The sequence below is a fragment of the Cannabis sativa genome, chromosome 1 (assembly GCF_029168945.1).
Source record: "Cannabis sativa cultivar Pink pepper isolate KNU-18-1 chromosome 1, ASM2916894v1, whole genome shotgun sequence".
NCBI lineage: Eukaryota > Viridiplantae > Streptophyta > Magnoliopsida > Rosales > Cannabaceae > Cannabis > Cannabis sativa.
This window is the reverse complement of record NC_083601.1, coordinates 23,040,737-23,065,754: the sequence shown is the minus strand read 5'-3', so window position 1 is coordinate 23,065,754 and position 25,018 is coordinate 23,040,737. Positions and strand designations below refer to the sequence as shown.

Below are 25,018 nucleotides of genomic sequence, written 5' to 3'. Positions count from 1 at the left end.
TTACCGCCAGGGCCGTAGGGAGGGGATTTAGGTTCGGGTCTGGTCGTAATCTAAAAGATTGATTAAGAAAAAAAAACTGTTTAAAAAAATATTGAAAGTGATTTTTTTTGTTTTTAAAATTTTGATTTCTAATTATAAAATTGAAAAGTAAAAACAGTTTTATAGAACATGTTTTTGAAAAATATTTTCACTTTTCTACTTTTAAAAACAAAAAACTGATTAAAAAAGTATTACCAAACGCCACCTTAATTAATTAATAATAAAGTATTTATTAGCAGAACTTATAAACGTTTGGGAGTAGTAAAAAACTTATATAAAATGGTGTTTAGTTTAGTTAGAGGTAATAAAATAAAATAGAAAAGAAATGAATAAATTTTTATTATATTTTTTTGTTTGGTTAGAGCATCTCCAATGGAAGTATAAATAAGTGGTGAAAAGCAAAAATATAGTTCATTTAACAAAAAATGTGCTTCAATGGTGTTTTAAAAAGTGATGTAAATTTGGCACATAGCAAATTTTGTGTCAAATTTGGCACAATATTTACTATGATGTAAAATTTACATCACAATAAATGTACTACTTTTTCATTTACATTTATGTCATTTTTATTATTTTATTAGTATATTTAACTATCACATTGAAAAAACTATCACATTAAATTATGAAATATTTATATTATTTTTTATTGTCTTACATATTAAAATAATAATAAAAATTGATTACAAAGTTATTAGATTTTATTTTTATAATAAAATATTAATTAGGTATTAAATTTTACATCAAAATTTTGCAATTGTCCTTTGGAAGACAAAGCTAAAATTTGGTGTAAATTTACCACAAAATTACTTTTTGTGCTTAATATAGCACAATTTTTACATGTCCCATTGGAGATGGTCTTACATATTAATATATTAAAATATCATTCTAATGAACTTTCCACTATTTTGATGGATAATTATTTTACTTTAAAATAAAAAATAATAAAAAAAACTATTTCAATGCATGATGTGAATAAATTTAATATTTTTCTTATCAATTTTTTTCATATATTTTAAATTTAATTCTATTTCTATTCTTATTTTCATTTTCATTCTTTTATATTTTTATTCCTCTAAACAAACGCGACAATTCTCAAGCTAATTCTTATTCATTGTTGTTCTACGTGAACGTTGTTGTTGGTTAGTATTCACAATTTCACATCAAGAATTAATACTTGGTAATATTAATCTCTACTTTTAGTTGCGACATTTTATACATAAAATCAAAATTTACTGTGATTAATTTTAATTTTTTAAAATACTAGATTCTAAGTCTAAGAATCTTTTCTTAGCTTATTTGTTCTTTTCATTTATATTTTATAACCCTATTTTAAATATACAAAACAATGATATAAAAACAAGAACTTGGATATATATGTAGTGATTGGAAGTAATTAATATTTTGGACAACAATGTGTTTATGACCAACAATCATATAGCTACATACACATCAATACAATATTATTTTTGGTAAAGTATGATTATTATTTGCCTCCTATAGTTTTAATTTAAAGATGTGTGTACACCATTCTTAGGCAGAGGTATCTGGTTCTTTCTTCAACTACCTGTTCATGGAAGACCAAAATCAAATTAAAAGAAAAAAAAAACAATTCAAGAGAAAAGATAAAATGAATCATAATTGCTTTTGGTCAAAGCTTCCAACATTGAAAACCTTCACAATGTCACTATGACCAAAAGGTTCTTTTAGTATTATAGATTAAGAGATCACAATTCATATATATAAGTTATTATATCCTTATAAAAATGTTATTAATTAGGAGATTAAGCATATGAATTATGAAAGGAACAACATATGAACTATGTTACTGTGCAAGAAGATTGACTCCAATGAAATAATATTGTTACTATATATTAAAGCATAAGGTGTTGAACTGAACACTTGAGTAAATGTCATATAGTGAAAACTTACTAGGAAGAACTCTTACTCCAAAGTTCCTGGCTGTCTATGGTGGTTAGGCGTCGGTCATCGAGGCGTTTCCAAGTTCTGATGGACTTTATACCTCCCCAACCACCCTCTTCAAGTTTCTCCAATGTTGCTACAACCACCCTAGCCCTCCTTGACCATCCAGCCTTCCCATAAGCATGGTATCCGAATCCCCCAGCATAGCAAAGGTGAATATCAGCTAACTTGCCACAAAAGTCATTCAAATGATCATGGCCTGTGAAAACTGCCTTAACATCTCCAGCTCCAACCATGGTTGAGAAGAAACCAGAGTTCACAGATGCAGAGCTAATGCCCTTTTCCATCTTCACCCCTATGAAGTTTGATTCGTCAAATCTAGCATATTCTGGTAATGGAATATGAAAGTATGCAAGCCCCGGTGCAGGTCCTTTCTGGGGTTGTGGTTTGCTTACATAAGCTTGCTGCAAAGCAATGAATTGATTAAAATTCAATATAGAAAGAAGCTTTTCATTGAATATAACAGTAAGGGAAGTTACCTTAAGCTTTGAAGAAGTACGTTCGAACCAAAACTGTTGGGAAGCCTTGATCCAACCATAGCCAGGGATGGAGGGAACTGTTGAGTAATCTCCACTGTCTAAGAAGTAAAGATTGAGAGCAGATTTATTCTCAAAACTAGAGCCTTTGACTCCACCAACCTCAAGATTATAGTTCCCAAAACCATCAATAGACTTTGCCTCTGGAGGGTTAACTTGTGATAAAGTGTTCTTTAATCCAACTATGTGTTTCATTACCCCTTCTCTTGAAAGAGTGGATTCTTGGTCATGGTTTCCCAAAACTGCAGCCCAAGGGATGTTGGAGGCTATTGCTGGGGCAAATGCAGCATTTAGAGACTTGGCAGCATCAGTGGCATCAGGCCCGTATATATTATCCCCTGTTGCACAATATAAAAATAGAGAAAAGAGAATGAGTTAATTGGGCTAGTGAATGAGCCAATTGGGTAATTATAAAGTTCATTTGCTAAAGATACAAACCCAGTTATTAAATTGGATCATCAAACCAGTAAAGAAGGAAAAGAGAAAGTTTACCAGTGAAAACGATGAGATTGGGTTTCTCAGCAAGGATCATGCGGTGGATAAAGGCGGAGGTGTTGAGATCAGAGCAACCCTTGACCTGGCTTGGGAGCACATCAAGACAAGGAGTTGATTTTCCATCGGCAAAGTGCATATCGGCCACTTGGAGTATCTTAAACTCACCATTGGACCCAAATCTGAGCTTTGGTTCTGCAGCTAAAGCACTTATTGGAAGGAACGACACCGAAGCTATTAACAACAACAATACAACAGAGGTAGTAGCACTAAGACCAGACCTAAACGACATCTTGTTCTTCTTTTTTCTTTATTCTTCTGGCTTTCAGAGTTGATATATATAGTAACGACAATGATATTAGTTTTGTCATCTATGTATTGTTTGTTCTCCTCTGTTCGACGTAATTGACATACCCTTATTCTCTTCATGCATAGGCAGTTGACGTTGACGAGGACTTCAAAAGATTTTAAATTAATAAAAATAAAAATAAAAAAGAGAAACGAACAAAGACTTCGGTTTTCATTGACCCAATCTTCAAACACGTCTGTAATTAGCAAAAGTTAACCATTAACAGTGTATGGAAGCATAATAATTAAGACTTCAGAAGTTTAAAAAGACAAAAGTAATACAGTAAAAAAGAATGAAGAAAATTCAATTAAAGAAAAAGTTTTTTTTTTTTTTTTTTTATTTTTTTATTTTCTTTGATACAAAAAAGACTTTGATTTTAATGAAATCGACCCCTTCAAACGCGTTTTCATCATCAAGACTCACTAGTTGACTACATACATTTCTTAGCAAAACCATTTATATAGATGTAATCTAATTGGATAGCATAATCTAATTGGATAGCATCCTAGGGTGACGTAAGATTTAAGAAAATAATTCTTTTTTAAAAAAATACTAATTACAACCTCCTATTATAACTTTTTAGTAAATCTCCATGTCTGAAATCACGTGCCGAAATATTTTTAAATTTTCTTTTTATAATAGTTACAGTATCATTCCTGTAAATTTTTTCAAAAATTCCGAATAGTTTACCGTACCAAAAACAGAGTTCCTGATATTCCAGTTTACCACGCGGGTTCAAAAAACTTCAAATGTATTTTTTGCACGGTAAACTATTCGAAATTTTTTAAAATTTACAAGGATGATGTTGTAAGCATAACGTACACCCCGTGAAAAAAAAAATTGAAAAAAATATTCTGACATGTATTTTCGAGCCATGTATTTTCGAGCGTGGAGATTGACTAAAATATTGTAACAGGAGGTTAACGGTAGCACTCCTCACTTTTAAAATTTATCACTAAAAGTACTATTAATGTCTAATAACAATATTCTTTTAAAAAAAAAAAATACTCAAGAGGAAGACTACTTTAAATTTCAAACCAAATTTAAATTATGACACAAAACAAGTCCATACATGTTAAATGATTGGTTCAAATGAAGTTATGTGAAGAAATTGTCTTTTTTTTTTTTAATTACACATTACTATGCCATTTAACAAAAAAAATATTTGGAATACAAACACTTTCAATGCATCTTTTAAATTCTTCAAAATTTCACAAAAATTAAACAACAAATGTATCTTTCAACAAATTATGGTGGCATTTGATAACAGTTTTATTTTTAAAATTTTTTAATCACGAAAATAAAAGTAAAATTTTTATTTTTAAAAAATAAAAATATATTCTATAACCACTTTTATTTTTAATTTTAAAAATAAAAAATAAAAGTGTATTCTATAAATTTTATTTTTATTTTTTTGATTTTATTTAAGTCGAGTTCGGGTATGGGGTTGGGTAGTCTGGGCCAGGTTGGGACTGGGTTCGAGGTCCGGGGTCCAACGTTAGGGTTCAAGTCTGAGGTCTGGGTTCAGGGTCTGGGCTGAGGTCAGGTCCCGGTCTGGGGTCATGGTCCCGATCCAGAGTCGGGGCTGGGGTCTAGGTCTAGGTCCTGGGTCAGGTTCTGGGCCGAGTCTAGGTTCGGGTTGGGTTTAGAGTTTGGGGCCAGATTCGGGTCCGAGTCCAGGTATGGGTCTGAGGTCCGAGTTTGGGGTCTAGGCCGAGGTCGGGGTCCTAGTCCGGGGTCATGGTCCCAGTCTGGAGCCATGGCTGGAGTCTAGGTCTGGGTCTTGGGCTAGATTCTGGGCTCGTGGTCTAGGTCCAGGTCGGGTCAGAGTCTGGGGCCGAGTTCGGGGTCTGGGTTCAGGGTCGCGGTCTGAGTCTTGGGCCAGGGTCAAGGTCTGGGTGCGAATCCAGGTTCTAAGGTCCATGTTGAGGTCAAAGTCCAAAATATTGATTAAGAAAGAATAAAAAACGTATTTGAAAAAATTTTAAAAGTGATTTCTTTTCTTTATTTTCAAAATGTTGATTTTCAATAAACAAATTAAAAAGTAAAAAATAGTTTTATATAATATAGTTTTGAAAAATATTTTCACTTTTATAAAAAATAATTAAAAAAGTGTTAGAGAACACCCCTATACAGAGTCGACCTAAGTATTAGACAGTTTGGGTCATTGCACAAGACCCCTTATATTAAAATGCCTATTTTTTATCATCTCTTTATATATATATATGTAATATAATAAATATTATTTCTCATAAGATAATGTATACATAATAAATATTCATAACATTAAACATGTAGAAGGCTCAATTTTAATTTTTTTGCCCAAAGTCGCCAAATTGCTTGAGCCGAGCCTGCCCCTATGTAAATATGAGATGTGTAGCTCTTAAAAATGGGTGTCTAAGTGTCCTTTCTACACTAGTATGAATGTATATGGTAATTTATAATTAGTCTGTGTGGTAACATTTCTAAAATAAGTATGCAAATAAACTAGCTGTATAGTATTCAAGCAGTTCGGACGAGTCAATTGAGAGATTTGGAGATAATTTGCAATTGGACTTGTACGAGTGGTTTTGTTTTCTATGGACTCATATTATAATTTTGTATAATCTTTAGCTGGCTAGATAGGAAAAAAAGGTGTTAAGAAATCACCCCCCTTACTAAGAGTCTAATTGAGATTTTAATTCATTTTCTTCACCTTAAGTAGTGCCACTAATAGCTAGATATTCCTCATGCTCTTTTTTCTTTTTTCATTAAATTGTTGTTTCTTTCCACCATTTTATGATGTGAAAAATAACATAGCTGAATCAGTATTGATTATACACAAATGAGATGTTTGGTGTACAAGTTTTACTATTAGTTTAATTTAGTTGAGAAAGATTGAGATTAAGAGAATTTCGAACTTTAAAAGTTTGAGATTACTTAAAAGTAAACTTAAAGATGGGATCTAAAATATAAACCCTCCACTAAAAGCATACATACCATAAGCTTAGTTTTACAATTTTCAACTCAAAGCCCGTAACAAATAACCAGTAGAACAAATCATTTACAGCAGTTCTATGCATCTCATTATTAGTGTACATTTTATTTTGTGGTATTTTTTATAACGAGCTGCATGGACTGTACATTTATATTTTGTGATATTTTTCCAATTACTAATTATGTCCAATTTTGTGGTATTTTCCATCAAAAGAATACGTTGTTCAAAGCTACACAAAATCGATGAAATTTTATTCTTATAAGCAAACACAACAATATATAGAAATCTTCAACAAGTTCATATCAAATTTATACATTTTCATAGAAGAATCCCATTGCTATGCATGTAAAGAGGAAAAAACAAGTCAACCTTCTTTCAGATAAATAAGAACAGGTTCATGATTCATGAACAACATGTAAAGAAACACACGATATATTTAGATAAAAAAAAATCTACAAAAAGACTTGAACTAATTGTTCTTATCTTTTTCTGCTATTGCAGATGACTTGAACCAAGGTATCCAAACTGATGTTGTCTTCTGATACAACCTGTAAGCTTCTGCTCTGTAAGCTTGTTTCAGCATCCGATCTTCCACAAGCTTAGTCACATAAGCTAAACACATAGTATTAATGAGAGACCCAACAAAGGTCCATCCTTGTCCAAGGCCCCAAGCAAAGATAACTAGACCCCACCACCACAATTGCTCTCCAATGTAGTTTGGATGCCGAGAAAATTGCCACAAACCCCTGTCAAGATTGGCCACCACTGGCTTCCCAAGCTTCTTAAGCTTCTCATTTCGAGTCACAAACTCATGGAGTTGTGTATCAGCAAAGAAGGCAATGACTATGCCAGTTAGGCAAACAACAATGGCAACAAAATCCCAAATGTTCAATGGTGCATCCACTGAGTGGATTGCATACAGCGGAAGACATATACCAATGAGAAACACCTACAAACAATTAGATAGAGAAAGACAATTAGAATCCCATTGGGAACTTTTATCAAACACTGGGATGAGTATTTAGATTTTAATTATGATCAAGTACAACAAGTATACCTGTTGGGAAACGTAGACGGCGAAAAAGGAGATCCACCACCAGTGTTTTCCATACTGAACACGCATATCAGTGAATCTCCAGTCCTCCTTGGCACCCCATTGCCATTTTTCTCGCCTAAAATAATTATGGGTCAGTCTCAAACTCCATACCCAAGTCAACAAAATCGCAATCCTCGATCTCCACAAGTTAAACTGAGCCAAAGGGTGAGTAGAATAGTAATGAGCCAGCATCACCGGTATCACTGTCCAGTACAAGTCAATCATCTGAAAATTCCCAATATATATAAGTCAACGGAGCTAACGATATACAGCAGTAAAAGAAATGAATTTAAACACTTGAAGAAGGAAAATAAGACTAACCCAATTGCTGGAGAGAATATGACTGATGACCCAGAAGAGAACATTGACATTGAAGAAGAAGAGGAAGTTAGCTAGTAGAAGAGGGTGATCATAGCACCATTTCCAGAGTGGAGAGAGGGAAACGTCGTCGTTTGATTTGGGATCATCATGAAGATGTTGACAGTGGTTGAGAAAGGAGATGTAGAAGAGAATGGAGGGAAGTGGAACGAGAAACGCAATAACTGCGTTCTTCAGATTGCGACTCAAATTCCCCATAAGTGTCACTCTTTTCTTAAGCCTTAATTGATATTCAGTTATTGAGATTTGATACTCTCTCTTAACTCTGTTGCCTATTTTCAACCAAGTTGCTATTTTATAGTCACACTTGCACACACACATTTATTTCTTTTTTCTTTTTCTTATTTATTTTGTGAAGTTTTTTTTTAAAAAAAAAAAATGAGATTGATGAGATCTTCAAGTAATCATTAGTAAGCACATAACATAAACAAGCTTGTCCAATCTCAGCGGCCTTGAGGTTAAATTTATCTTTATAGTTTCATATGTAGATGAAAAGAAAATGTTACAAATATAAGCCATTTGGGTATATCTACTACTTATAAGGGTTCGAAACTATTGTGGACATTGTCCTACATAAAATAAATGGTAGAGAATTGAGTCATATATAAGAACATGGGCTACTCCACTCATTGCCAATTGGTTTTGAGATGGAACCCCATGATTCTCAACATAGTATCAAAGCCATATCCCTTGCGGGCAAGTGATCCTATCTGATCCGTACCTATACAGATAGTGACCATGTCCACTCTGATACGGTTCAAGATTGATGAGCAAAAAATAGTCATCATCTTGAGGGAGAATGTTGTGGACATTGTCCCACATAGAATAAATAGTAGAGAATTGAGCCATATATAAGAACATGGACTACTCCACTCATTGCCAATTAGTTTTGAGATGGAACGCATGACTCTCAACAGAAACAAATTCAATGGAAGGCTGTGCTGTATGCAACAGTTGTGTTAAACCTTTAATAACCATTGTTGAGTAAACTGCTAGCAAAATAAAAGAGGAACGATATTACCGAATGAAGAATTCTGGGTTGAGTCGCGGACTAAGTCGCTCTCTTTAAGACGTTCGCGGACGCCGGGAGTGTGCAAGCGGTCGGAAATCGCCGGTCGTCCCCGGGATAAAACGACCCCGGTCGTTGCCTTTGTATCGGAACCCCAACGCATCGTAGAGCACCGTCGAATACACCCAAAAAATTTGATATCGCAGATGGAATTTTAATTTTATGAAAAACTGTATTTTTCTGATACGAAAAAGAGATGTTTTCTTCCCATCAGTTCAATCGCATTATATAGGCGAATGGATTGAATAAACATAACGGGAAGAATAACGTTTTCTGAAGTGGTGGGTCAAGTGTGTGTGTCCTCACCCATTCGCACAAAACTGGGTACCCCTTGGGGTCCAAACCCAAATGCCAAAGTTGCACTCTTTATACTCTTGTCAATGAGGGTTCATATCCCATGTGGGACTCTTTCCAACTCACACACACTAAGACACTTATATATTTTGTTAAAATATTCACAATATTTCCAACAATCCCCCACTTGATTTTTTTAAAAAATATTTCCATCTACTACTATCATTCAACAATAAGATTGAGCATAAACAAAGGTATCTTTCGATTTGAACCTCTGCGTAGTGAATACGATTTAGATTTTACTAGAGTGACCGTAGTCTTGAACTCTATCTCTAACATTGTACCACGCAACAACCTTTTCAAAGGTGTAATCAAAAGCCCGTGCGTTAATGGCCATGCACGTCTATCCCAGTATAGTGAACGCTCTAGAAATTTTGCCCAAATTTCATAGGAAGCGGCCCCACTCCCACATTCACATAGGTGAGTCTATCAAGAGTACTCCCGTAGCTCGGTACTCCACTCCATTTGGAGTATAGATCTCATTAAGAGTTTCTATTAACTCAACCTTAAGTCGCTTCAGGAATTCATGCTTCTCTTTTCGTATAATTATAGCATGATCTCACTTTTATCACTTCATAACTTGTTATTACCCATTGAACCTATTTCTTGGGATCTCCAGTCTATGGGTACAGTTTGCCATTATGAGTGATTCATCAATCTAAGGGCAACGAGTCCATTCCTTTCGATGTTTTAAGGACTTTCTCTCTAGGTTAAGCCTTTCGTCAAAGGATCGGCCAAGTTATCATCGGTGCGTACATGATCCTTTCTAACGGCTCTGTTGAGAGAAACTCTCTAACGAGCTGTGCTTACGACGTATTTGTCGTCTCTCTTACCGTGTAGTAACGGTTACGTACTTTTGCAATAGCGCGGTACTATCGCAATGGATCAACACGGTGGAATAGGTTTTTCCCATAAAGGAATCTCGGTAGCGAACTTCGGCCAGCACAGCTATTCCTTGTGATGGCTAGTGCTATCATTTCGAGACTCCATTGTAGATTGAGCCGAGAATAGTACGTTTCTTAGATTTCCATGAAACGACTCCACCCAGTATGCTAAAAATATAGCCCTTTGGTTGCCTTGGAGTCATCGATAAAGTGTTCCGGTCGGCATCAACTGTACCCCTCAAGTACGGTGAAACTTTGATAATGTAATCCAAGAGTCAATGTTCTTTTGAGGTATCTCATGACCTACTCTATAGCATTCCAATGCTTTCTGCACTAGGTCTACTAATGGCTTGCACGCATAGTAATCCCACGACATAGGCAATGTCGGGTCTAGTACAATCAGTGGCATACGAAGAGCGCCAATGATGCTCGCATATTCGAATTGCCTTACACCATCACCAGAGTGTTCTTAAATAATTTTACACGGGATCATATGTCGTACAAGCGAGGTTTACGAGTTAAAGTAATTATATTTCTTTAAGATCTTCTCAATGTAGTGAGATTGATCCAAAGAAATTCCCTTTTCGATCTAGTGATGCGTATACCACGGATTACATTCGCTTCACCTAGATCTTTCATGTCAAAATTTTCACATAACAAAGATTTCACATTGTTCACGACATGAATATTTGATCCAAAAATTAGCAAGTCATCCACATATAAACAAATAATGGTACACACATTATTTTTAGATTTATAGTAAATGCATTTGTCACTTTCATTTACTTTAAAGCCATGTGAGATGACAAGATTATCAAATTTTTCATGCCATTGCTTAGGTGCACTGTTTCAAAACCATACAAAGATTTATCTAATTTACACACTTTATGTTCTTGACCGGAAACAACAAAACCTTCGGGTTGGTCCATGTAAATCTCTTCTAATTCACCATTCAAGAAAGCGGTTTTAACATCCATTTGGTGCACAACAAGATTATGAATAGCAGACGAAGAGCAAAAAGCACACGAATAGATGTAATTCTAGTAACGATTGAAAATGTATCAAAGAAATCTACATTTTCTCTTTGTCTAAACCACTTTAGCGACAAGTCGTGCCTTGTACTTTTCAACGGTACCATCGGGTCTTAATTTCTTTTTAAGAATCCACTTACAACCTATTGTCTTACAACTTTGGTGGTAACACAACTAAATGCCAAGTTCCATTTGACTCAAGAGAGTCCATTTCATCATTAATAGCTTCATTCCATAAATCAGCATCTAGTGAAGTCAAGGCTTCTTGGAGGTTAGAAGGATCCTCCTCTAGAGTATATGCACAAAAATCAGAACCAAAATCTTTGGTAATTCTAGCTCTTTTACTTCTTCTAGGTTCAGTTTCTATACATTTTTCATGCTTATTATCCCTAAAAGCAGTCATGTTACTAGATGATGCACCCCCACTATTTCTCAATTTAAATGGAAATCTATGTTCGAAAAAATCAGCATCATTAGATTCCAAAATAGTATGCGCTTTTAAATCATAAAATCTATATGCTTTACTATTAACAGCATATCCAATAAAAACATATTCATATGCTCTACTAGTCAATTTAATTCTCTTAGGATCAGGAATTCTAACATATGCCAAACAACCCCAAGTTTTAAAATATGAGATATTGGGTTGTTTATTTTTCAAACTTTCATATGGAGAAATTTTCCTTTTAGATTTAGGAACTCTATTAAGCACATAACATACAGTTAATAAAATTTCTCCCCACCAATGAGAAGCGACACCGAATTCAATAAAATAGCAACAACGAGATTCGGTAAGAGTTCTATTTTTCTTTCGGCTTTGCCATTCATTTCGAGTGAATAAGGTGCGGTCTTATCGTGTATGATTCCATGTGAGTTATAAAATTCAATAAAAGCGATAGAATCATATTCGGTGCCTCTATCGCTACGAAACTTCTTGATTTTTTTCTACTAAGTTGATTTTCAATTTCAGCCACAAATATCTTAAACATATCAAGAGCTTCACTTTTATTTTTCATTAAATACACATAGGTAAAGTCAGAACAATCATCAATAAAAGTGATAAAGTAGCGTTTACCATTTCTAGTCAAAGTTCCATCAAGTTCACAAATATCAGAATGGATTAAATCTAGAGGCTCAGATTCTTTTTCTAACACAGATTTATGTGGTGTTTTAGTAATCTTGGCTTGGCTACAAAATTCGCATTTTTCAAAGTCATTTAAAGATAATTTAGGAATTAGGCCTAAACTACTCATGTTCTTGATTATGCGTTTATTTACGTGACAAAGTCTAGCATGCCAAGTATTAAAAGAACACAACATATAAGCAGAAGCATTAACTTTATTGACTTGAACATTCAATTTAAACATTCCCCTCGGTTGCATACCCCTTCCTACAAATATCCCATTCTTAGTTAAAGTAAACAAATCGGCTCACATGGTACGAGTGAACCCCGCCTTGTTGAGAAGGTAGCCGAGACCAAATTCTTCCTCATCTGGAGTGTGCATCACATCTTTTAGAATCACGGTTCTTCCCGAGAGGTGAAGTTCAATTCCACATTTCCGGTACCGGCCAACTATAGTGGTGTGGGAGTCACCCAACAACACTTTCGATCCTCGGTAAAGCGGCAACATATGTTTTAAACATATTTCTATCATAGCGGAACATGGCGAAGTGCCGGTATCTACCCACCACCCTTCGGATCCACCAATAAGGTTGATCTGCGAAATCATAGTTTTGTAAAAGGCGGCTCTTCGTCGGAGTTAGCTGCGGAGCGAACTAGGCACATTCTTACACTTTCGTGCCATATGACTGGCTTGTTACGGTTGTAACACATGAACAAACCGAGTCATTTCTATTAGGGGGTGGTTAACACTTTTGTTATTATGGTTCCTTTGATGGTTCCAATTCTGATTGTTGTTATTGGTTCGAGGTTGATTGTTGCGGTTTGGATTCGCTTTGCGATTCGATTCTTAAAGTTTTTCCCATTGGGTTTCGAACGACGGTGGATCTTTTATTAGTGTTGTTGTTGTTTCCAACAACAATCACCTCTTCATTTTGGTCTTGTTTTCGAGCTTCCTCCTCAATTCGAAGACGAGTGATCGGACTTTCAACGAAAACTCTTTTGTTTTATGCACGAGAGTATTTTTAAAATCTTTCCACGAAGGGGGTAATTTATCAATCATAACGACAACTTGAAATTGTTCATCAATAGTCATACCTTCGGACGAATTTCGTGAGCTATTTTACGAAGCTCGTGAGGCGAGAGCTTCGGCGGATTTATCATCGGTCATTTGAAACTTCAAGTAGCGGCTGACAGCGTATTTCTTTGTTCCCGCCTCCTCGGTGTCATATTTTTTCTGTAATGCTTCCCATATCTCCTTGGCAGATTTGTCAGAATTATAATAATCATACAAATCATCAGACAAACCATTCAAAATAAAATTCTTACACAGAAAATCATTCTCTACCCAAGAGTCCCTTTCCTTAACACTGCGATTCGTACTTCTCGACTTCATCCTTCTTCTCGGCAGGAGGTGGAGTCTCAGAAACCACTGGTTTCAAAACAGTAACACATACGCAACTTTTTTCATGGTCGGGAAAAACAACATCTTACATGTCTCCAACGTTTAAAGTGAAAACCCTCGAAAACGAAAAGGCTTGTTAATATCGAGCGGTAGAACGGGAACATTCATCGGTAGTAGTCATAGCGAAAGAACGTCTTAAAATTGTTGAGTAAGCTAGCAAAATAAAAGAGGAACGATATTACGAATGAAGAAGTGCAGGTTGAGTCGCGGACTAAGTCGCTCTCTTTAAGACGTTCGCATCGCCTTCGAGTGTGCAAGCGATCGAAAATTGCTTGGGTCGTCCCCGGGATAAAACGGCCCGGTCGTTGCCTGTGTCGGAACCTTCCAGAGCAACGTCGAATACACCCAAAAAAAATTTGATATCGCGAGATGGAATTTTAATTTTATGAAAAAAGCGTATTTTTACGATACGAAAAAGAGATGTTTTCTTCCCATCGATTCAATCGCATTATATAGGCGAATGGATTGAATAAACATAACGGTAAGAATAACGTTTTCTGAAGTGGGGTGAGTTGGTCTTTTGAACGTGTCCCGTTAACTGATACGACTAAGTAATCAGTTTAATTAAACACGTTTCTTAATTAAGTTAATAAAATTGTTCTGTAAAAAATAATATTGTGTCACACCACACCAACCAACCCAACCCGAATCGGACGGCGCGCGCGCGTGTGGTGGGTCAAGTGTGTGTGTCCTCACCCATTCGCACAAAACTGGGTACCCCTTGGGGCCCAAACTGCGGAGCAGAACTAGGCCTGTTCTTACACTTTCGTGCCATATGACCTGGCTTGTTACAGTTGTAACACATGAACAAACCAGAGTCATTTCTATTAGGGGGTGGTTGCTGCCTGTTATTATGGTTCCTTTGATGGTTCCAATTCTGATTGTTGTTATTGGTTCGAGGTTGATTGTTGCGGTTTGGATTCGCTTTGCGATTCTGATTCTTAAAGTTTTTCCCATTGGGTTTCAGAACAGCAGTGGATCTTTTATTAGTGTTGTTGTTGTTTCCAACAACAAGCACCTCTTCCTTTTGGTCTTGTTTTCGAGCTTCCTCCTCAATTCGAAGACGAGTGATCAGACTTTCCAACGAAAACTCTTTTGTTTTATGCCTGAGAGTATTTTTAAAATCTTTCCACGAAGGGGGTAATTTATCAATCATAACAGCAACTTGAAATTGTTCATCAATAGTCATACCTTCGGACGAAATTTCGTGAGCTATTTTACGAAGCTCGTGAGGCCCGAGCTTCGGCGGTTATCATCGGTCATTTGAAACTTCAAGTAGCGGCTGACAGCGTATTTCTTTGTTCCCGCCTCCTCGGTGTCATATTTTTTCTGTAATGCTTCCCATATCTCCTTGGCAGATTTGTCAGAATTATAATAATCATACAAATCATCAGACAAACCATTCAAAATAAAATTCTTACACAGAAAATCATTCTCTACCCAGGAGTCCCTTTCCTTAACCTGCGATTCGTACTTCTCGACTTCATCCTTCTTCTCGGCAGGAGGTGGAGTCTCAGAAACCACTGGTTTCAAAACAGTAAGCACATACGCAACTTTTTTCATGGTCAGAAAAAACAACATCTTCTGTCTCCAACGTTTAAAGTGCAAACCCTCAAAACGAAAAGGCTTGTTAATATCAGCAGTAGAACCAGAACATTCATCGGTAGTAGTCATAGCAGAAAGAACGTCTTAAAATTGTTGAGTAAACTGCTAGCAAAATAAAAGAGGAACGATATTACCGAATGAAGAATTCTGGGTTGAGTCGCGGACTAAGTCGCTCTCTTTAAGACGTTCGCGACGCGCCGAGGAGTGTGCAGCGGTCGAAAATTGCCGGTCGTCCCCGGGATAAAACGGCCCGGTCGTTGCCTTGTGTCGGAACCCCAACTTTGCCTTTGTAGAGCACCGTCGAATACACCCAAAAAATTTGATATCGCAGATGGAATTTTAATTTTATGAAAAAACTGTATTTTTCTGATACGAAAAAGAGATGTTTTCTTCCCATCAGTTCAATCGCATTATATAGGCGAATGGATTGAATAAACATAACGGGAAGAATAACGTTTTCTGAAGTGGGGTGAGTTGGTCTTTTGAACGTGTCCCGTTAACTGATACGACTAAGTAATCAGTTTAATTAAACACGTTTCTTAATTAAGTTAATAAAATTGTTCTGTAAAAAATAATATTGTGTCACACCACACCAACCAACCCAACCCGAATCGGACGGCGCGCGCGCGTGTGGTGGGTCAAGTGTGTGTGTCCTCACCCATTCGCACAAAACTGGGTACCCCTTGGGGCCCAAACCCAAATGCCAAAGTTGCACTCTTTATACCGTTGTCAATGAGGGTTCATATCCCATGTGGGACTCTTTCCAACTCACACACACTAAGACACTTATATATTTCTTCATCAAAAAAAAAAAAGACACTTATATATTTTGTTAAAATATTCACAATATTTCCAACAACCATTACTAACATGGTGATGGTGGTGTGTTAAGTTTAACTTTCTCAAAAGTGAAACATTAACTGAGAGCCAAGACGGTCACTAATGAGAAAAATATGACCGAGCTTTGACTAGCTATTGCTGATTGCTAAGTATAATTAAAAAAGAAAGAACAGTAGTAATCATTAAAGGGTGTGCAATTCAAGTTAATAAAAAGCCAACTAATCAAAACAAGATATCCAATTATATGTAATTTACTAGATGCAATTGGCTAAGCTTAATGCCTATAGTGTCTGTAATGATGTTTGCATACTATGCTGCTGGTGTGCCTAATGATTTAAGCTCCTTCCTTAACTCCACTCACATGGCAACTGTCAAGCATCGATCCCCACACCCCAACATTGCTCATCTCTATATATATACATATTATACATATATCAATATTTATAATCCACTTTTGGCTTTTGGGTCCACTCTTAATCCTTCATCCTCCATCGCTGTACGCGAAACCCTTTAAGAATCCCCGCAATCTGCGCAGAAAGAGAGGAAGAGCAGATGCCAGGCTTGTGAAGAGGTCCATTATCGGCGCCATCAATGACTTCAAGCCAAAAAAAAATAAATATTGAAAAAAGAAGAAAACTTTGTGAAGGTAAAAGCACAAGGGCGTGGTCCATATTGTGAGAGAGAGCTAACATTTAATACTTAAAAGGTTAAAAGGTTAACCTTGGCATGCATCTAGTTCGGCGCTTTATTTGCTTTTGGCCTGGTTAATAATAATATATATAACAGAATCTTTCTTGATATGTAGTGAGGGATGATATATATACATGATTGATATGGTTTTACGTTTTAATAATAATAAATGTTGTAAATCATTACATTTTAGAAGTCATTATATATATGTTCATATATAGTAGCTACACAAGTGTGTGACTACACATAATGCTGCATGTTGCGCATGGTACTTAAAGGCAAGCAATGGTCTAATTAAGGTTGGTGGTAGAGTTCGATTGTCTTAATGTAGTACAACCTATTCAAAACTCTATTCTCACAGTTTATTTAAGTGACTGCACTATTTAATCTGGTTCAGTAAATGTTTATGCTATAACAGGCCATCTTAAGCTTCAACAAGACCTTAAGTGAAGCTTAAATAAGGTCTTTGTCGAAAATTAAATTACACATTTTTAATAAAATTATTAATTATATCTTCAAAATTTATTTTCAATTAAAAGACACATTAATTAATTAAATTATAAGATGTTTAATTTTTATATTAATAATTATCACACTATGATTATTTTTTTTCGACTTTCAATTTATTTATGATTAAGAATCTTTCATAAAATAAAATAAATCAACAGTCATAAAAATAATCAAAATAAAATAAATACATTTATAAAGAAACATTATAATATTATTTAGAAATAATTTATATATAAAATTTCTTATTAAAAAAATCATTAATTATTAATTGAGTTCTAAAATTTTAAATTAATTAAAATGTAATGTTGATATCTAATGTTCAAATTTATTGAATTAATGTATATCACTCATATTATTAAGAAAAATGTAGGATTTAAAATCTGCAAGGTCATAATAAAATATCTTAAATTAATCGTGAGTAAAACTTTAAACTTGTCTTTTGCTCTCTTTCGAGAAGAGCCTTCACGAGATGCTGAAAACGCCTGAAACTATGAATCAAACTGATATCACCATGGAAGACCTCCTGAGCAGAACATCTAACCTAACTGTCTTGGACGAGGATGGCTGGGAAATCAACAACGAAGGTGGAACAGAAGTGAACTCCCTCTGCGCCATGGGAAGATGGGTTTCAAATCGACCTATGAGTCGTTCTCTATTGAGAACGATTCTAGGACGGGTCTGGGGGATTTCAGAGAAAGAATGGAACGTGGAAATCAAATTCACTTCAAAAGAGGCAAGTTTCTTGGTCTTCACTTTCAAATCCTCTCAAGATTTGAACAGGATTGTGATCAAGAATCCTTGGTTTCTTACAAATGGTACTTTAATTTTGGAAAGACTTGATGGAATACCTCAGATTTGGGAGAATTCTCTTACTAAATTTCCTCTTAGTGGTCGAATCTTTAACCTGCCCCCTCGATCGATTACTAAAGGAAATTTAGAAAGATTAGCAGGCTTTGTGGGAGATGTAATTGAAGTTCAAAAGCTGGATATTCCCAAGATTGTCTCCAAAGGCTATTTTACTTTCAAAGTCTGGTTTGATATCTCTAAACCAATCTGTCCAGGCTTTCTATTCCCTTCTGCAGGTCAAAAAATTTGGCTAAAATTCAGGTATGATCGCTTACCATATATGTGTTTTAATTGTGGTTTTTTGGGGCATGATACTCGGGTTTGTGCAGAACCAATGGCATATATTGAAGATGGATTGGGTAATCAACAACCAGCATACGGTTCCTGGTTAAAAATCGATGACAGGAAGGAGGAAATCAACAATTCAACTCAGAAAAACTCTGGTGTCTCACGGCCAATGATCCCTCCTCCTGGGTTCACTGAGAAAATTCACAGTCCCTATGCAACAACGCCTACGGATGGGGGGAAGATCAGTGGTCATTCCTTTGCTCCCATTAATGGACTGGGGAAGGAAATCTTGGTAACTTCTCCTGGGTTCTCTTGCAATTCTGAGATTGGTATGCTGAACAAGGGTAAACAGAAAATTTCAAATGGAAATCTTGGGCTTGACTTTGATATGGAAAAGCCTATAGCAGAAGGGGAGTGTTCTGGCAAGGGAATTAATTTGATCATGGTACAGGAGGGACATGGAAGATCGAAAAGAAATGGCTCTTTGAGAGAAGAGGGCACGATTAATTTATTGAATGATCCGAAAATTACTTCAAATTTGGCTCCTTCATATGGCCAAAGGAATCCAACTGAAACCATATCGACAATATCTATGAACCTCACGGAAGTTCCCATTAACTATGATTGTAACTTGGAGATCTTAAAGAAAACAGAGGGACCCTCCAAGAGAAGGAAGGTGATTCCTAAAAGGACTAAGAATATTGGCAATGGTGGAAATAAAAGGAAGCATACAGAGCAGATTCAACAGGCAGGACAAAGTGGTGATTCAAAGGAAATTTCGATGGTAACCGATTTGACCTTTGAGATGATTCCGAAAGCGGCGAACTCAGTTGAGCTGGGTCGCCGAACACAATGATAGCCCTATTTTGGAATGTCCAAGGGCTTGGGAACCCTTGGACATTAAATTCTTTGAAATCACATGTTAAAGATTATCATCCCGGGATGATTTTCTTATCTGAAACTCGCCTGAATAGCGCTCGGATGGAATTTATTCGTGTTTAGTTAGGATTTGAGGGGTGTTTTGTGGTGGATGCTAAGGGGAAAAGTGGAGGCCTTGCCCTTCTTTGGTCGAATGAATATTCGATTCACATAAAGTCCTTTACGGAAGCTCACATTGATGCACTTGTGGAAAATAATCTGGGTTTTTTATGGCGATTTACAGGCTTTTATGGCAGTCCCGATCCAGGAGGAAGAGTCGATAGTTGGAAACTTTTGAAGAGACTTCAACCAATGTTTAATGGTGCTTGGGTTTGCGGAGGCGATTTCAATGAGATTGTTAATCAAAAGGAAAAGAAGGGAGGGGGTCCAAAGCCAGAATATTTAATGAGGAACTTTCGTCGTGCCATTTCAGATTGCCAATTACGCAAAATTCACTCTGTTGATGATGGATTTACTTGGTGTAACGGTAGAGTGGCAAATCTGATTTTTGAAAAACTTGATAGAATCCTGTGTAATTCCTTTTGGAAAGACAAATTCAAGAAGAATAAAGTATCCCTTCTCAACTGGTGGAACTCGGATCATAGACCACTATTACTTCAGTCTCAATCGGTAGATAGTGGGAATTCTTTCAATCGACATTGGGGAACTCGGTTTCACTTTGAACAAGCGTGGGCGGATAATGAAGATTGTCGAAGAATTATTGAGGAAGTTTGGCAAAAAAAGCATCAGGGAGACCCGGTTCTACAACTTTCCAAATTGCTTACGTCCTGTGGCTCCAATCTTCATACTTGGAATATGAAACAGAAAAAAGAAATGCACGACAGAACAAAGGAATTAAAAGGAAAAATTGAAAGTCTTGCCAATTCAACAGAGAAAGAGGATTGGATGACTACTCAACGATTGGAGCATGACCTTAATTGTGTGGAGGAGAAAAAAGAAATGTATTGGAAACAACGGAGTAGAGCGCTTTGGCTGAAACATGGGGACAAAAATACAAAATTTTTCCATTACAAAGCCTCCCAAAGACGCAAGAAAAATACAATAATGGGGTTGTATGATGACCGGCAACAGTGGAAAACAGCTGAGAAAGATTTAGAAAGGATTGCTATTGATTATTTTCAAAAACTCTTCACCAAATCCAACAGAGGAGTTAATTTACACAATATTCTTCATCAATGTGTTCCTTTTCGTCTCAGCAATGCAGAAAATGAAGCACTGCTGGAGCCTTTTACAATAGATTAAGTGAAAAGAGCTATGTTTCAGATCAACCCTCTCAAAGCTCCAGGCAAGGATGGTCTTTCTGCCATATTCTTTCAAAAAAATTGGGACGTGGTAGGGGCTGAAATCACTGCAGCTTGTTTGGAAGTATTAAATAAGGATGCTGACTGTAGTACTTTGAATGAAACTCTCATCTGCTTAATCCCAAAGGTTACTCAACCCACAAAAATGACAGAATTCCGTCCCATAAGTTTGTGTACTGTCATATATAAAGTAATATCAAAGTGCCTTGCGAACCGTATGAAACAAAGTATGAGCTCGGTTATTTCAGCAAATCAAAGTGCTTTTATTGGGGGGCGAATAATTCAAGATAACGCTATACTCGGGTTTGAGAGTCTCCATTGTCTTAGGAAGGGCCGGTTTGGTAATGGGAAGAAAATGGCAATCAAGCTAGACATGTCAAAGGCTTATGATCGGGTGGAATGGGACTTTTTGGCAACAATGATGACTTGCTTGGGATATGACAATAGATGGATTATGAAGATTATGAATTGCATTACATCGGTCTCCTTCTCAATCCTCATTAATGGGTCCATCAAAGGAAAATTCTTTCCCGAAAGAGGCTTACGCCAAGGTGACCCTCTATCCCCTTTCCTTTTCCTTTTATGTTCTGAAAGTCTCTCTTGTTTAATTTTTGAAGCGGAACGAGCTGGTAAAATTCATGGACTAAGATTCGGGGATATGGACCAAAAATTATCTCATCTCTTATTCGCCGATGATAGTCTTATTTTCCTTGATGCAACTATAAATGAAGGCTCTACTCTAAAATCTATTCTTGAGAGTTATTCAATCTTATCGGGTCAATGCATCAATATGGAGAAAACAAAGATGTGTGTGGGTAGTAAGATTGGAGAATCTTTGGTAATAGCTTAGCCACAAGTATGGGGGTTTCCTTGGTTACAAACCATACAAAGTATCTTGGCATGCCCACGTTTATAGGAAAGAATAAGAAGCAGATTTTTGGAAAAGTTAGAGAGAAAGTTGAAGCCAAACTTCAAGGTTGGAAAAGGGGTCTCTTTTCTCAAGCTGGAAAAGAAATTCTCATCAAAGCGGTCATCCAAGCTCTCCCTTGCTATGTCATGAGTTGTTTCCGAATTACAAAAGGAATCATCCATGATATAGAAAGCTTGATTGCTCGTTTTTGGTGGGGATCAACATCTAATAACCACAAGATTCATTGGGGAAAATGGTCGAAACTTTGCAAACTAAAAGAGAATGGTGGAATGGGGTTCCGTGATTTAGAAGACTTTAACCAAGCCCTCTTAGCCAAACAAGGATGGAAGATCCTTCAACAACCGGATTGTCTTCTAGCCCGAGTTCTTAAAGCTCTCTACTTCCCAAACGAAAATTTTTTCGAAGCCAAATTGGGTCATTTTGGGTCCTCGGTTTGGCGTGGTATTCTATGGGGTAGAGATCTCATTGTGAAAGGTTATAGATGGTGTGTGGGGAATGGTCGGACTATACGCATCAATGAAGATCCTTGGCTTCCAAGAAATATTCCTTTTCACCTCCGCACGAAGATTCAAATTCCCGAAGAAGTCAAAATAAGCTCTCTGTTGACAGCAAAGGGAGAGTGGAAAACTAATGAGATAAGTAGTTGGTTTCACAAGGATGACATCCCTTGGGTTCTTGGTATTATTCCCTCAGTTCATAAGTCGGATTGGATTACTTGGAGCTTAACAAACAATGGCCAATACTCGGTCGCTAGTGGTTACAAATTAAGATTTCAAGATCCGGAATTAGCAGCCTGTTCAAACAATGACACTACAAAAGCTTGGTGGAAATTTGTGTGGGGCTCTAAACTCACTCCTAAAATGAAAAACTTCATTTGGAAAGTTTTCAACAATTGGATTCCTGCAAAAACAGAGTTGAAAAAAAGAGGAATTGAGTTAAATACCATTTGTGATTGGTGTAAAAGTCAACATGAAGATATCTATCATGCTCTATGGGGGTGTCCTAGTGTTCAAGGCCTTTGGGAACAACTAGGATTTTCTCAACTTATGCCTACAACGGTGTTAGCTGCTGATGACTTTCTCTGGTGGCTGTGGAAGCATATGGAAAAGGAAGAGCTGCTTCGGTTTATTGGTTTCTCTTGGTTGATTTGGCAGCGACGCAACAACTTTGTTTTTCAACAAAAACACCCCGCGGACCATCTGTGGCTATCATGGGCTGTGGATTTTATTGCTTATCAGCTTGGACAACAGCAGCAACTCCCTCTTCTTGTTCACAATAAGCCGACTGTTTCATGGCAGCCCCCCCCCTTCTGATTTTCATCTAATTAACACTGATGCTTCTCTTAAATTGGGTCATTTGGGGTGCGGGCTAAGTGCAATTATTAGAAACCCAGCTGGTGATTTGGTGGTGGCTGAAGTTAAGTACATCCAAGGCTGTATGACTGTTCCTATGGCTGAAGCTGCTGCAATTCATTTGGGAGTTCAGCTTGCTGTTCGTTGGTCTATCAACAAAGCTTGGGTTGGTTCTGATTGCATCAATCTTATTCAAGCTGCTGCCAATAATTCTTTTCCTCCTACTGATTGGGGACAGCTTATGAAGGATATCATCAATGGGAACAATCATTTCAAGGAGCTGAATTTTATTTTTTATCCTAGAGTTTGTAATAAAGTTGCTAATAGTTTAGCTAGGTGGAGTCTAATGACTCAAAAGTCGATTACAATGACTAAAATGTTACCTTCTTGTGCTGCTGCTTTATTAATAGCAGATGTGCCTAGTGTTGCTTAGTAATAAAAGTATTCTTTCAAAAAAAAAAAAATCTGCAAGGTCTTAAACAATTGCCTAAGTTATCTTTTTTATGTTGTAAAAATGGTGTCTCAAAGAGCAAGAACAACAACAATAACAAGAACAACAATGACAAATATATGATCAGAATTAAAAGCTGATCTAAACTGAAAAAAAAAAAGAGAGAGAGAAAAATAAAAGTAAATTGACAAGAATTACGTGGTAGTCGAACAAAATGCAGTGTCACTTGCCTACTTTACGACCAAAACAGCTTCAATGGTTGGTAATCTTTATTGATCAATGGAAAGAGCTACAAGGAGTCAAGTTACAGAGCACTGTAACAATACACGCTCATGGAGACTTTCCAAAATAATCTCACTTAAGATAAATCTCCTCTAAAAAGAACAATCTCTATTACAACCCTCTTCTCTCTCTCTTTCCTTTCTCTTTGTTCTCACTATCTCTCTAGATCCTTGGATCATCACAACTCATCTCACTAAAATAGTAGTAGAGACAGTTTATATAGGTTATGATTTTGAAAGAGCCTCCAACAGTCATAACAAAATTAGTTAGTTTATTCTCTTTGAGTCTTAAGTGAGTTGTGGGAGTAAAAAAAAATGTCTCAATTGTAGACCAATTTCTAACAATCATCCACCTTCATTACAAATCGAGACTCAGTCAGGTAGGAGAAAACTGTTCTGGACATGGCAAGTGACACACTTTTATCTTGTTCGAACCACGTTATGTGTTCTTCTCAATTTACTTTATTTTTCTGTCTTTGATTTCAGTTTATTAGTTCATGTTTAGAACTTCTGATTATGATCATTAACTCATCATTGTTGCTCTTGTTTTGTTGATATTGCTCTTTGAGACGCTATTGTTACAACAAGTGGAACCAAAGCTTGAGTTCGATGTGCAAGAACATATACAAGAAAAGTTCAAGAATGGTTTTTGGTCGATTCGAGGTTGACAGAAACATATCATGTGGTTCGAACTGTTAGAGATTTTATTACAATGGAAGATAAATCAAGATACATTACAATTCTATTGTAAAATAATATAAAGGTTAGAATAAGATATTACAATACATATATATACACTATATATATTACATATATATATAAAAAGTAGAAGAAAAGATAGATTACACAATATTATATCACACACATATATATAATATGAAGAAATATATATATATATATACTCACTTACAACCTTGAGTGTAGATTAGTGGGCATCACCATGACTTGAACAAGGTATTACACATTTGTCCAAAAGCTTATTTCCCCTTATCTCTAAGCACTAAGGGAACTCTCTAGGAAATAGATTTGGGAATTATCAAGCATTTTAGGGTTTTCTAGCAAAGTACTTTCTTGATAGAAAAACTTCTCTTTTCTCACTCTCAAAATGAGCACCAAAGACCTCCTTTTATAATGTATAGGTGATCACTTAGAATTCAAATACACAACACCTCATTTCTCTCATATAAATGAGTATTAATATGTGAAATTATAGT

At 36.1% G+C, this 25,018-nt stretch overlaps 2 protein-coding genes across 5 annotated transcripts; both read right to left on the bottom strand.

Moving 5' to 3' along the window:
• Nucleotides 1-1,385: 1,385 nt before the first annotated feature.
• On the bottom strand, nt 1,386-3,563 carry LOC115704755 (probable inactive purple acid phosphatase 29). Of its 4 annotated transcripts, none has more exons than XM_030631959.2 (4): nt 3,048-3,563; nt 2,499-2,893; nt 1,969-2,423; nt 1,386-1,603 (listed from the first exon to the last, which is right to left on the bottom strand). In XM_030631959.2, coding segments are annotated over exons 1-4 (1,143 nt in total). In that variant the 5' UTR covers nt 3,340-3,563; the 3' UTR covers nt 1,386-1,602. The 4 variants fall into 4 exon arrangements, with proteins under 4 accessions (XP_030487819.2, XP_030487821.2, XP_030487820.2 ...); XM_030631961.2 differs by having other exon boundaries at nt 1,985-2,423; nt 3,048-3,433; XM_030631960.2 differs by having other exon boundaries at nt 1,386-2,423; nt 3,048-3,430.
• A 3,058-nt stretch (nt 3,564-6,621) lies between these two features.
• LOC115704095 (uncharacterized protein C594.04c) lies at nt 6,622-8,288 on the bottom strand. Its single transcript, XM_030631315.2, has 3 exons — nt 7,791-8,288; nt 7,431-7,694; nt 6,622-7,322 (listed from the first exon to the last, which is right to left on the bottom strand). The coding sequence occupies exons 1-3, from the start codon at nt 8,166-8,168 to the stop codon at nt 6,843-6,845; spliced, it is 1,122 nt and encodes a 373-aa protein (XP_030487175.2). The 5' UTR covers nt 8,169-8,288; the 3' UTR covers nt 6,622-6,842.
• Between the last annotated feature and the right edge of the window lie 16,730 nt (nt 8,289-25,018).

What these genes read in the sequence shown, in the direction of transcription:
- LOC115704755 (XM_061106012.1), bottom strand. Translation starts at nt 3,339, where the DNA reads ATGTCGTTTAGGTCTGGTCTTAGTGCTACTACCTCTGTTGTATTGTTG. An exon ending in CAATCTCATCGTTTTCACTG is followed by an intron (nt 2,894 to 3,047) that starts GTAAACTTTCTC and finishes ATTGTGCAACAG; the next exon opens with GGGATAATATATACGGGCCT.
- LOC115704095 (XM_030631315.2), bottom strand. Translation starts at nt 8,168, where the DNA reads ATGTGTGTGTGCAAGTGTGACTATAAAATAGCAACTTGGTTGAAAATA. An exon ending in ATATTCTCTCCAGCAATTGG is followed by an intron (nt 7,695 to 7,790) that starts GTTAGTCTTATT and finishes GGGAATTTTCAG; the next exon opens with ATGATTGACTTGTACTGGAC. An exon ending in CCGTCTACGTTTCCCAACAG is followed by an intron (nt 7,323 to 7,430) that starts GTATACTTGTTG and finishes AATTGTTTGTAG; the next exon opens with GTGTTTCTCATTGGTATATG.